At 36.5% G+C, this 12,992-nt stretch overlaps 1 protein-coding gene across 5 annotated transcripts in view; it reads left to right on the plus strand.

Moving 5' to 3' along the window:
• Nucleotides 1-385: 385 nt before the first annotated feature.
• Nucleotides 386-12,992, plus strand: part of LOC149264008 (uncharacterized) — a 157,912-nt gene continuing 145,305 nt past the window's right edge. For 2 of the 5 annotated variants that reach the window (XR_016259474.1, XR_016259475.1), the window contains exons 1-6: nt 387-1,021; nt 1,124-1,252; nt 1,411-1,493; nt 1,768-4,001; nt 4,386-4,454; nt 10,092-10,157. Coding sequence is in view for 1 of the 5 variants with exons in the window: in XM_089427278.1 (XP_089283404.1) it covers nt 2,239-4,001; nt 4,386-4,454 (1,832 nt within the window). In the remaining 4 variants the exon portion in view is untranslated. Of the gene's footprint in view, nt 1,022-1,123; nt 1,253-1,410; nt 1,494-1,767; nt 4,002-4,385; nt 4,455-10,091; nt 10,158-12,992 lie in introns of all 5 variants that reach the window. The other 3 variants (XR_016259472.1, XR_016259473.1, XM_089427278.1) reach the window with 3 other exon arrangements.

A 12,992-nucleotide genomic window follows, 5' to 3' on the forward strand; every position in this document is an offset into this window, starting at 1 on the left:
CAAACATTTAATCAGAAATTTCCTATTTTCGTTTAATCAGAAATTTCCTATTTTTGTTTAAAGGCGTAATTAATTTGATTCTTCCACTAAGAACGGCATCGATAGTAACCCTTCAACTGAAACTGTTACTATTACATTTTAAAAGACTTAAACGAGACACGAAACGAGAGTGAAAGCAACCTAATCCAATGTGACGCGACCGTGGTACACGTGGAGCACGGATCGATGGTCACAGCTTCCGGCACATTAGGACTTAGAGGACTCCACTTTTCGACAATGGCGGGAGCGACTGTTAACGAAGAAGGAATACCATAATTAATAAATTATAATAGTTAACGAAAGGTCGTATGACTCGATTTTATTTTTGTTAAGGAATCGAGATACGATTGGTGGATCGTACAGGGTTGTGGGTTGGATGGTGACCGGCTGCAGGCGTGGCTCGCAAAAACATCGAGCGTACAGTTCTGAGTTGGAAACCCCAAATTTAATCCGACCAGATCCTTCCAAGGCTGTGCAGAGAGGAGATCTGTCTTGCATGACAAAGGTCAGAAAGCCCTACCTCACAGTGCACAGGGCTCCTGATCAGGAGGATGCAGGATGGGGACTTTAAAGGAGTATTTGATTTGTTAAGTCACAAGAGGAGTAACAGGTGTAGAGTTTACAAGAGGAGCAAAATTGCTGATTTTGATAAGACGAGGTTTGTTTGGCTGGCCATGGGGTTTTGCTGAGTAACAGGTGTAGAGTTTACACAAGGGGAGCAAAGTTGCTAATTTTGATGAGACGAGGTTAGTTTGGTTGGGCATCAGGTTTTGCTTTCCAAGATTGTATATATTATTTTGTTTCAGTGCAACTTCTTTAAAAGATTGCCTCGGCGAGTAGCCGTGATGCGGTTGGATTTGTGTCTGCAACCTGCGCCCTGAGCCTGCATCTGCTCTAGAATTCAACGCTGGTGTTGATGCGTTCGAGGAAGAAACCCTAGACTCTTCCCATTTCCTCTTTGAAGTGTCGAAGCTACCACCATGTACGTTTCTGTTGTTATGACGCATATGTGTTGTTTACTGCTACCGTGACCGTTCCCGTTCTTAATGTTTGTCTCATTTGGACGTAATTGCCTACCGATCAGGTATCGTTTATGAAATGCAGACGGGGGCAGCCGGCTAATGTGAGACAATTCGCTGCTGCTGCCGCTTTTACTTTCTCACTGCGCTTCCAGGATGCTTCTCCAGTTCCTTAGGTGTCTTTAATGAATGAGGTAAATGGATCTTTTCGCCCTTCGTTTTTTCAGAGAAAGAATGACTGCATTTTGTGGATCGTTTTTCTTTGAACAGAGCCGGAATCTCAAATGTCTGACTAATTTAAGATGCCTCATGAAAAGAACCTTTTAAATATAGATCGCTTTGCGTTGCACAGGAGAATAAGCTGTAAAGAACCGGCATGCCTTTGAAAACTTAGCAATGAATTGCAGCAAAGAAACCGTTATATGCCTATAAACGGTACGTTATTAACTTGTAGAGATGCTGTATTTATTCTATAAAATAAACCCTGGAATGACAAAGATGCTGCAGAGAAGCATAAAATCTTTAATGCTTTAAGCTTTAAATCCATGTAATGAATCTTAGAAAAATAAAAGAAACTGGAAAAGGTAAAATCTGTATGGGAGAGATGCTAATACAGGATATATGTAAACATAACCATCGGCATATTTGTTGTTGACTTTAGCTTTGACACGATGACACAAAACGACCTGACGATTATTTTTCGTTGCAGATACAGCGGACACCTGTGCTCTCTTTGATGACAGCATGTACGAAGATCAGAAGTGGGCGGGGTTTACTCAGAGTACTTGAATTTGGCTTTCTGGTTTCCTTTCTCTTCTCTGTTACACAACGAACACGGCTAGATCATTCTGAAATGTAGATCCAGGTCCGGAGTCTATAACATCTGCGCCTAATTGTACCCGGAAATGCAGTTGAAAGGAAGCTTTCGAGGCCTTCACAGACGGAACAAATTGCGCTGAGTCGAGGTACTAGGAAATCATACTCACAGGCTTTTAGCGGCTTCGAGGTACGAAGATACTACTATCTATTATGTTCTCCTACCGCCGAGGATCAGCTGGCACGGGATCTCGCTAAAAGCTATTGAAACTGTACTGCGGCCACTCTGCAGACTGCAAGCTCTTCGAAGCTCACAACTGCAGCGGCGCTTAGATTTGCTGCGAGGGACAGAAGGCTGGCTTGGATGCCGAAAAGAGCTATTCAAATTCCGAACGACCAAAGAACTTGCTCCAAATATGGCAGTGAGTTGGAAACGACAATTCCTACAGAGGCTATAGGTCTCGAGTTCAACCCCAGCAGCGTCAACGATGCTTATTCTTATAATATGTTGAGCAATAGTTTCAAGGATTTGGAGACCGGGTTGCTAAGGGTCACGAATAGAGAGAGCGAAGCTGAAATACACAGCAAAGATCTGGCGGCATTTTCTGAGTCCATTAATGAGAGTCCCCTGCAAGAAGACTGTGCCGATGGTTGTCCGAAGGACGATACTTGCAAAATCCAAGAAAATGGCAAGGGATCCAAGCGCAAAGCCGGGGAGATGGAGAGAAAAGCGGCCTCCTGTGAGATACTGTCTCGAAAGAAAGTCAAGCAAGATTCAAGAATAGTACGCGTTTCTCAGTTGACTGGAGTTAAAGATCGTCATAGTAAAGTTCTCACAGCAAAAGGACTGCGTGACAGAAGGGTGAGGCTGTCTGTTCCTACAGCAATTCAATTATATGACTTGCAAGACAGACTAGGCGTTGAGCAGCCCAGTATGGCTGTGGACTGGTTAATTAAGGCTGCCAAATCAGCTGTAGATGAGCTCAACGTACTAGACACAGAAACGGCCTCTGCTTCTGCAGGTAACATGGCTCAGCTAACTTCCTCAGACTGTTCGACCGTCGAGCATTGTGCTGGATCACCAAGAGAGACTGATGCATCCCCCCTTTCAGCATTTAGAGTCGGTCAAGGGTCGATTTCTCATAAGGTTACTGACGGAAAAGTTATATCCATTACTACTCCGAAAGAATCCGACTTGGGAAGAAGCAGCAGCAGCAGTTCAGACGGGAGCATGAAGGGATCAGCTGAGCGTAAATCTATTTCTTCAATGTCAAAACCTGTTTCGAGGAAGGAAGCAAGATTCAAAGCAAGGGAACGAGCTAGGAAGAAATCGTCGTCAGCGAAAAACTCTGGTGGATCTCCACCGGTCATCCACCAATTGAAATCGATGCAGCCTTCTGTAACTAGTCTGTTCAATAATTTTTCGAGTTACACTACGCATCCATTGGAGTTTCAGTGCAGCAAAGACGATAACCCATGTGGGGTTCATGCTCAGGTCTTCTCCGAAGCAGGCTGTGTTCAGCAACTGTTGGATTATAACAATACGCCGTCTTACACAGACATGTTATGCACACATGATTCTCATCCGCTTCAAAACATGGCTTCTTCTTTCATAGCAGCGCTACAAAAGCCTTTTCAGCCAACCCCGAGCACCTTAGCTGGTATGCAGGCTCCTCTCGGAGGTTCTCTTCTACAAAGCTATGAAATGGCTGACTCAGCTTTTCCGTTCTTCCATTCAAAGCAAAGTCAACACTTGGAAGGCAGCACAGCGGAAGGTCAGGGTAATCATTTTTTTTCCAATATTCCCAATATTATTGTGAAAAGCGTTGAGAAGCAGCAGCAAGAAGCGCAGATAAATGTCAAACATTTTTCATCCCCGATAGTTCCCACGTTTTCTAACGATATAAATATCTCGACCTCAAGCCTCTCTGGTAAGGAATCCCTTCTGTGCAATTCCTCTCCCGCTACAAATATGCCCTCTTTCTCCCACACTCACAAGAATGCCTATGGCCAAGCCTCTGCAAAAGGAGCGCATGATTTCGTCCTTCTTCAAGATTATGATGGTCGTATATTCCAGGAATCACACACCGTGCAGCACAACGTAAATCATGAACACAATCAGCCATGGTAAGATTTAACTCCCAGTTAATTCGTCCAACTTTATAATTTATAATTGTTAATTACCTGGATAGGCCTTTATATCTCCACCGGAAGTAGATATTAGACTCTTTTTTATTTATTTCTCCATTGCACGTAGATATTTTTCGAAGTCGATAAAGTCTGTGCAGCAAGGTTTTTAGATTTCTCCAGCAGATGCTGTCTCTTCAATTTCAATGAATATTGGATCCTGTCTCTTCCTTGAGCACTGTATCTACGATTTCAATGTGTTGAATTCCTTTTGACTTATCGCTCTTTTTGCTATCAATGGAACCCATTTTATACGTATTCAATCTGCCATTTCTTTTCTCGGTATTGCCTAATACTACTCGACTACTTGTTCGTGCATGTTAGGGCAAAGGAGAAGCGGCATTTTAAGGCAAAGGAGAAGGGATACAGTGACGGCTATTCTTCCTATAAACTGTAATGGTTTTACAAGGATCAATTACTTTCCTCTTATTTTACTTACTTTTGTTATGTTTCGCTACTATGTGATGTTTCCCAATCTAGTAATACTTGAAATTTTAAAGTTATATGTAAAGATACATGCAATGATTTCCAAGCTCTCCCAAGTTATTTTACTATTCTTACTTTGTTGAATGTGAGTATGTGAAATTCATAAATAAATCCCGACCCACATGCTCATGGAATGTCACATTCCGCGTCAAACCTTAGCTACTTATAAGATTCCCATGATTCTCAGATTTTAGAGTTAATTTTCGTCTGAAACCCGAGAAGTAATGTTACCATAAAACAAAAACTTCCCGTGCTCTGGAAATTGCTCCCAGTTGTATTATGTTTATCTGGAAACCATTGTAATAGTTGGGATATTTAGTTTCTTTATTTTTAGAAACAAATATGACCAGTTCGTCTCTCTCCTGTCCAAATATGGCTGAGAATTCTGTATGGTTTGAGTCTTGAGCCAAATCTTGTCCAACATAGCGCTGTTGTAGTATACTCGATGTCGCCCCCTATTTGCACATCTAGATTATCGCCGCTTGTCCCTGGTCTCAAACTTTGTCCGATGATGCTTATCGTAGCTATTAGCTTACAAAGAAACTTAGGCCCTTACATTTCCTTTTGGAAGGAGTTTTCTATCTACTGAAGTTCATGAAATATGTTCACTTCCGATCGAGTAGACGTCCCAACCAACCAAACTCAATGAATTTCATGGCGTGAATTGGACTATATATCATCTCGTGTCCATGACATAAATTCTAAAGTCCGTTATCTTTGTATTCATGGCCCAAATTAGATTATTTATATGTTCTGCTATCTTCAATCCATGTCCTTCCCTTCTCTGCATTAACTTATATGGTGCAGTATTTATATTCTGATTTCTTCTATTCATGTCCTTTCCTTCTGTGCATTAACTTATATGGTACAGTAATGAAAGTAGAGGCAAATCACTTGAAAGACAAAATCTCCATTCTCCATTTTACAACATTTTACAGTACAGTATAGTTCCAAAAATTTACTCTTTCCTTCTGTGCAATAACTTATGGTACAGTAATAAAAAAAGGAGGCTAATAACTTTAAAGACAAAATCTCCAATCTCCATTTTACAACATTTTAGAGGACAGGATCCTTACAAAAAGTTACCCGAATCCCCATACATATAGTCGTCCATTGTGATTCATGAATCTCAACTCTGTTTTCCGACGATGTCATGTATTATGACAAGACGATTGTCATAGCCTTGGTACATAGTTTACTGCGCCCAATCTGTACTCTTTTATAATTTCGAGAAATACTTTGACTAAGCCTTTTAAAATATCGCAGGGACAATCAAGAGACTAACCCGCATCTCTTTAGCGTTCAAAGGATTCCTCGTTTGACACAGGCATAAGGTACCGGTGGAGATATAACAGGCTTTTGAATTTGACGTTCTGCTGAACACTTTTCGCATTTTTAAACATATTTCATTGCTAGGAAAATTTTAAAACTTCGGGGGAAAAAAATTTAAACGGCCAGATTCTGTCTAAGTGGTATTCTAATAAGCCATAAATTTTAATAAGAGATTTAGACATAAGTCAGGTTACACATTTACTTAGTTGGGGCAACTATTTTTAGGTTACGCAATCTACTTAGTTACGGCACTTTTTTTTAGGTAAATTTGCACGAAATAAAATTCTGATATATGTAAAAAGGAAGGTTAATAAGGATAGGAATCACTATAACACTTAGTTTTAGACAAATCTGTTAGGCCCCCATACTACTAGTGTAACTTCTTATTGTTATTAGTACAACCCACTTATTATATTGATGTACCCATATTGTTACTATTGTGCCACATAGAAGCCCACTATTGTTATTATTGTGCCCTTACATTATTATTGTTATGTCAGCTCTGATTATGTTATGACCCCTTAGACTCCTATAGATAAAAATGAGGTCTTTTCATTTGTATCATCCAAGAATTGCTCATTTATGTAATGTAAAAGAGGTTGCCCCCTCGAAGAGGCTGAATTCTAAGGTGTGGATCTCTCTTTTCTATCTTTTTGTGAGCTGGTTTCATAACATTTGGTATCAGAGCTTTGGATTTTAGGGTTTCGCTGCTCCAAATAGGTCATCGTGGCATTTTCGTTATAACTTTTTTTCTGCAACGTTTCAGAAGCTAAAAAAAAAATTCATTTGAAAAGACATCGCGCTGAACCTCGGGTTCGAATTTTAGAGATTTTTGTACAATATTTGCGGAGATATGATCTAAGGAAGTTGGTCTTTCTACAAACTCCTGAATGACATTCCAAATAGGTGACCTGGGGAAAATCGTCATAACTTTCTCTCTGAGCATCGGATTGAAATTTCGTAAGAAGTTACAGAAAGGGAACGGACTGTAGTTTCTTGTAGATATTTTTCAGAACCAAAGGTCGAAACAGTGACACATGGCACTTCATACAAGTTCGCTCTTCTCGAAAGGTCTATAATCAGGTCATCTTGGAGATTGTGCATAACTCTTTCTTGGAGAATCCAATTTGGATTAGACTGGTGGCATTGGAAAGAGGACATAGAGGGATATTATAAGTCACAATTTCAAAACTTAAAGATCCGAAAGTACAGAGTTACAGTCGTTTTAAAATCTAGCTCCTAAAATCAAGGAAAAGCAAGAAGAGGAAGTTTGATGGCAGGGATCCGATAAATTGGATACTTAAGATGGAGCAATATTTTGATCTACATGGTGTACCACTGTTACAAAAGGTATGTATTGCATCTTCATATTTAGAACCAGATCAATTTTTATGGTATGAAGGGCTTTGTTCTCGTAAACAACTTGTTACGTGGTCAATTTTCACGGAGGAAATGATAGCACATTATGAGGATACAAAGAGAAACACCTTCTTTAGAGCAACACCACAATAATTGGAAAGAGTAAAAGGGCTTTGTGACATAGTGGAAAGCAAAATTATGGAAACCAGGAAGCATACCCCTCACAACTATAAATATGGAAGTGTTGTTTCTCCTAGCCTTCCACAACCTACAAGGGTTACACCACAACAATTGGAAGAAACAAGAGAAAAAGGGTTTTGTTACAATTGTGATAGCAAATGCACTAAAGGTCATAAGTGCTGAGAAAAAATTATTTTACATAGAATATGAAGAGGAAGAAGAAAAGGATCAAGAAACATCAAAAGAAGAAGATATACACCGGGACCCCACCCTAGAGAAAGAAGAAATGAATCAGACCATATCTTGTAAAGCATTGGCAAGAATTACCACTCCTCAAACTCTCAAGATAGAAGGACATATCAAGAAGAAAAAGGTGCAAGAAGTGAAAGATCACATCGAGAAAGAAGAAATGAATCCAACCATATCTTGTAATTCATTGGTTGAAATTACCACTCCTCAAACTATCAAGATAGAAGGATATATCAAGAAGAAAAATGTTCAAGAAGTGAAAGATCACATCGAACATCAAGAAATGAATCCGATCATATCTTGTAAAGGATTGGAAGAAATTACCACTCCTCAAACTCTAGAGATAGAAGGACATATCAAGAAGAAAAAGGTTCAAGCAGTGAAAGATCACATCGAGTATCAACAACAAGTTCTCCAAATTTTAAAGGATAACGCCACTTCAGTGCAAAATCAAACGAAACAACAAGTAAATCAACATTGTAGTAAAAAATGTTTTGATGTAGGTGATTGGGTATTTTTACTGCTACATCTCAAGCAAACTATTTATGAGAAGGAAATGTTGACAATACTACATGCACTTAAAAAATGGCGACCTTACCGAATGGGAAGACTCTTCAAGGATGAGGATGTGGAAGCATTGTTTTGTGCTATTTCTATTATCCAACTAGATTGGATAAACGAAGCAAGGGATGAATGGAAGAAGAACGAAAAAGTATGGCTACTTATTCAAAATTTGCAAAAGATCCCAATTCAAACAATATTGCCAGAAATTGAAGAGTAAGGAAAAATCATATTTGAACCTGGAGCAGTCAGAAAACAAAAACTCGACAACTACGAAATCGATCAATTTTAGAGCATCTCATCAAGTAGAAGAACTTACCCATTGAAGATTCTACATGGGAGGACAAGAATTTTATACAGAAACATCAATAACTACTCAACCGTTGAGGACAACGCTTTTTGAAAGAGAGGGGCATGTTAGGCCCCTATACTACTAGTGTAACCCCTTATTGTTATTAGTACAACCCACTTATTATATTGATGTATCCATGTAGCGTCCATATTGTTACATTGTGGCACATAGAAGCCCACTATTGTTATTATTGTGCCCTTACATTATTATTGTTATGTCGGCTCTGATTATGTTATGACCCCTTAGACTCCTATATATAGAAAGGAGGTCTAATGGGTCATAACATAATCAGAGCCCACATAACAATAATAATGTAAGGGCACAATAATAACAATAGTGGGTTTCTTGTGGCACAATAGTAACAATATGGGCACTACATGGTTACATCAATATAATAAGTGGGTTGTACTAATAACAATAAGGGTTACAATAGTAGTATAGGGCACTGAATGAAATAAAATTCCTATATATGTAAAAAGGAATATTAATAAGGATTGGAATAGTTGCATGTTTTAGTTGCACATTGTTGTTGGAGGTTTAGAATATTGAGCTATTAAGTCTTTTGTTTTTAAAAATAACTACATTTAAGTTTATTTTTTAATTGTTATAAAAAATTGATAAATTGACGTATTGAAAATCATGAATCTAAAGTCACAAATATGAAAAAACAAATAACCTTCATCACATTTCCAATTTACACACTCATGAATATGCCAACAACCTTATCAAACTTCCAACTTACACACTCCTGAATCTACATAAAAAACAAATAACCTTCATCAAATTTCAAATTTCCAATTAACGGGCAAAATCAATTTGAAATTCGAAGCCTCGTGGAGAACAGCACGCACAATTTTAACGGGCATTGATCCGCCCAACAAAACTTATAGAAAACGAATTTCTTTGTTCCAAAATTAGTAGTAAGAATTTACATTCGTGAATTTGGAGACAACCTTAGTTAGGGATGCATGTTCAGATGGTCGTATGATAGGGAAAATGAAGCCAGGTTTGTAATGTAGGGGTTGGCAGCCGTTTCCAAAAACAGAGAATAACCGAAGGAAAAAGCCTAAGCTGCTGACTGTGTGTCTGCACATCAACTGATCTGATAATGTCATGGAAAAGTTTCTTTGTCATGGAAAAGTTTCTTCCATTCACCAAAAGATTCAATCCATATTTTATTTTAATATTATGTTTGATATTTGTTGTATCAGAGATTCCCCTTCGTTGTTTCCGATATTACAACAGCATTAAGAGTTTCCCTCTAACTTGAAAGAATAATTTTCGATTTAGAGAAAAGCCTACACTGTATAAAGGCAGATAAAAGTTCTCAGGTGCTTTCTAACTTCTGGAAGAAACTGAATAAAGGCGAGTGCAAAGTTGTCCAGGTCTGATTCTCGGAAGAAAGTATAATAAATATTTTATAGAGAGCTCGATCAATCATGAACAGAAGATAGTTGCACTGCTAATTTTATGTAGATTCAAGGATTCATAGACATTACTTTTGGGTGCAGCTGTTGACATCAAAGTTTTCGTGCAAGAACCGAACCTTAATTTCAAGCACTCGTCGTTATAGACAAGTAAGCTTACTTCTCCTTGAAACTCATGGTCATATTGAAATGCATAAGCTTTCTACTTTGCCTTTTCTTTTGAGTTTGTCAAAATGTGTCGTTACTTTAAGAATATACAAATCAGGTCTTCATGAAACGGCATTATTACCCAGCAGCCTGAAACTTCCTTCATTTCCCTTAATGTTTCCTTTTTTGGGAATGTTCCGTGATTATGGATTATCTAGCCCAGATATACACGTTCTTGCTAAGAGAAAACATTAAGGACAATAAGTAGTTAAAGAACAAGAGAACGCTTAATTTAAGATAAATGTTACAGCAGCTTAATGCATATTCATTAGTGAAAAACCATATTGGAACTTTCGTTGATCGGTTAACGTCCACTGAATAATACTAGTGGGGATGGAGGCCAAATGGAGGCCTTAAAACGTGAATGCATTTATTCTTCATGTGATTAAAAATATATAGAATATCCCCCAGATTACTAAGGTATCTTGCTACCGTTAAATGAAGACTATCTTGTAAATATTTGATCAAAGATCAAAATCTCCATTATTGCTTTCCGTCGTGATAAACACTGCGTTGTTACGCTTCGGTTAAGATTTTTTTTATTTTTATTTTTACTCTGTCGAAACGATATCGAAACAGATCGAAAAACTGAGTTCCGTTCATACTGTTCTGGTACACTGACGGCTAGTTTACACTCAGAATTGGTTGTACAGGACATCACAAACAATATTATCAATATGCCACTGCATCTTAGAGTGGGATGTACGTTCTCAAATAACTGGATCCCGTTGAGGTGGCTTCTATTCACTATCTATCATATTTGTGAATTCGAAGGCATTCTGATTTCCATTTCGGCGTTATATTCACCATCCCATGGCCATAACCTGATGTTCCGTTGAAAATAGAGTAAAATTAAGAAGTCAAGTTTTTATTATACCAAATAAACTTCCAATATACGAAACTAAAATATAATTACGTTTTTATTTAATTATAAAAAATAAATTATAATTACGTTTTATTTATTTATATCGATATTTAAATAGATATAAATGTAAAAGATGCTCAAGTATAGATACCTGATGGAGAGTATCATTATCAAATCAATCAATATGTTGTTATTATCGTGAAGAATTGTCCTTTTTTCCTATGTATAGTAACAGCAAGTTCTGAATACGGCATGTCTCTCTTTTCCAAAAGGATTTCCTTTTTTTCTATATTCTAGGAACAGCCAGAGCTGAATACGTCAGGCCTCTCTTTTCCAATTGGATTTCCTTTCAAATTGTTACGCCTTTTAACATTTATTTAAAATTATAACACGACCGATCATTCAATCTAAATCTAAATCATGGCCTCAACAGTCGTTATCATTGTTTTATTCACTAAATGTAATAATTATACATAATTACAGCATATCATTGTTTTATTCACTAAAATGTAAATTAGCGTGATTATGATTCTTAGAGCGCATATATGTTAGCGTGTTACTATGATTCTTAGAGCTTTGAATAACTTTATACTTGCGGTGGTTCTTTCGTTTTAATAGTTACATTCTTATTTATTTGTTTTTTTAATATTTTTATTTATTTATTTTATTAATTATTTAAAGTTTTCCTGGGTTATTTTTAAAATTTTTGATTTAGTTAGTTTTATTTTTTAATATTATTGAGAGGTAATTTTCCCCTTATTTAAACCCTTTTTTATGTGTGTTTTTAGTTATGTAGGTTTATTATGTTTATCATATGTACTTTTTTGTCAAATTTTAGTAAATTTAAATATCTTTATTATTGGGGAGTGGTTTAATTTTTCTAATACTTATAATTTTATTATTATTTGTAACAGTATTTTCGGTAAAAATTACATAAAATAAAATCCCGTGGACCTGTTTCACAGAAGTCTAAATTCTACAATTTATTATTATTTTTATTTGTTTATTTATTTTATTAATTATTTAAAATTTTTACATGTTTAATATTTTTTTCTATTTAATCTCTTTTATTTTTTTAATATTATTTAAAAGTATTTTGTCTATTATTACATTTAATTTTTTATTTTATTTTTAGTTATGCATGTTTATCATGTTTACCATATGTACTTTTTGTCACATTTTGTTAAATTTAAAATGAAATAAACATTTTGTCTGAACTTTTAAATTTTATATTGTACATTTTTATTTGTACTTAAACTCTATTCTACATTTTTCTTTTATTGCACACTTTCTTCTTCCAAACTTGTCTCTACTACTCTAGCGTGATGTGTTCATGAACATAGTTGTTTCAAGGATGACCTGCATTAACTTCCTCTTGCCCATAAAACAAAGTACATCTGAGCACTACTTAATAATCCTATCCCTCTCCTATAATTATGTAAATATTTTATATTTTCGTTCAAAAACTCAAGAGTTACATATATCAAGGTCACTATTTTGCATGATCATATAGTTTTTATTCTTTGATAGTCATATCTTTGTATTTTTTTAAGAAAACACTTGCTCCATCTCAGCCATTGTTATTTGACATCTATCTACATCAATCTACTCTTTCCTGTTCTTACTCCACCTATTCATCTTGTATGATAGTATTTTTTTTTCCTTTCTAAGAAATTCAACAACATTGAAAATAAGTGGTATGATGAACTCATTTGGTAACTCTTCTGTGTTCTTACTCCACCTATTCATCTTTTGTGACAATAATTTTTTTGCCTTTTTAAGAAACTCAACAACATTGAAAATAAGAGGTATGATGAACTCATTTGGTAACTGAACTTTAGTATGAGCCCCTAAATTTCATCCTGAGACTTCAACAATTGTTGTAAGTACCCTTGTAATAGTGCTCATTCCCA

The sequence above is a fragment of the Pinus tabuliformis genome, chromosome 6, assembly GCF_031772625.1.
Source record: "Pinus tabuliformis cultivar Carrire ecotype Pingquan chromosome 6, CPIR1, whole genome shotgun sequence".
In the NCBI taxonomy this organism is placed as follows: domain Eukaryota; kingdom Viridiplantae; phylum Streptophyta; class Pinopsida; order Pinales; family Pinaceae; genus Pinus; species Pinus tabuliformis.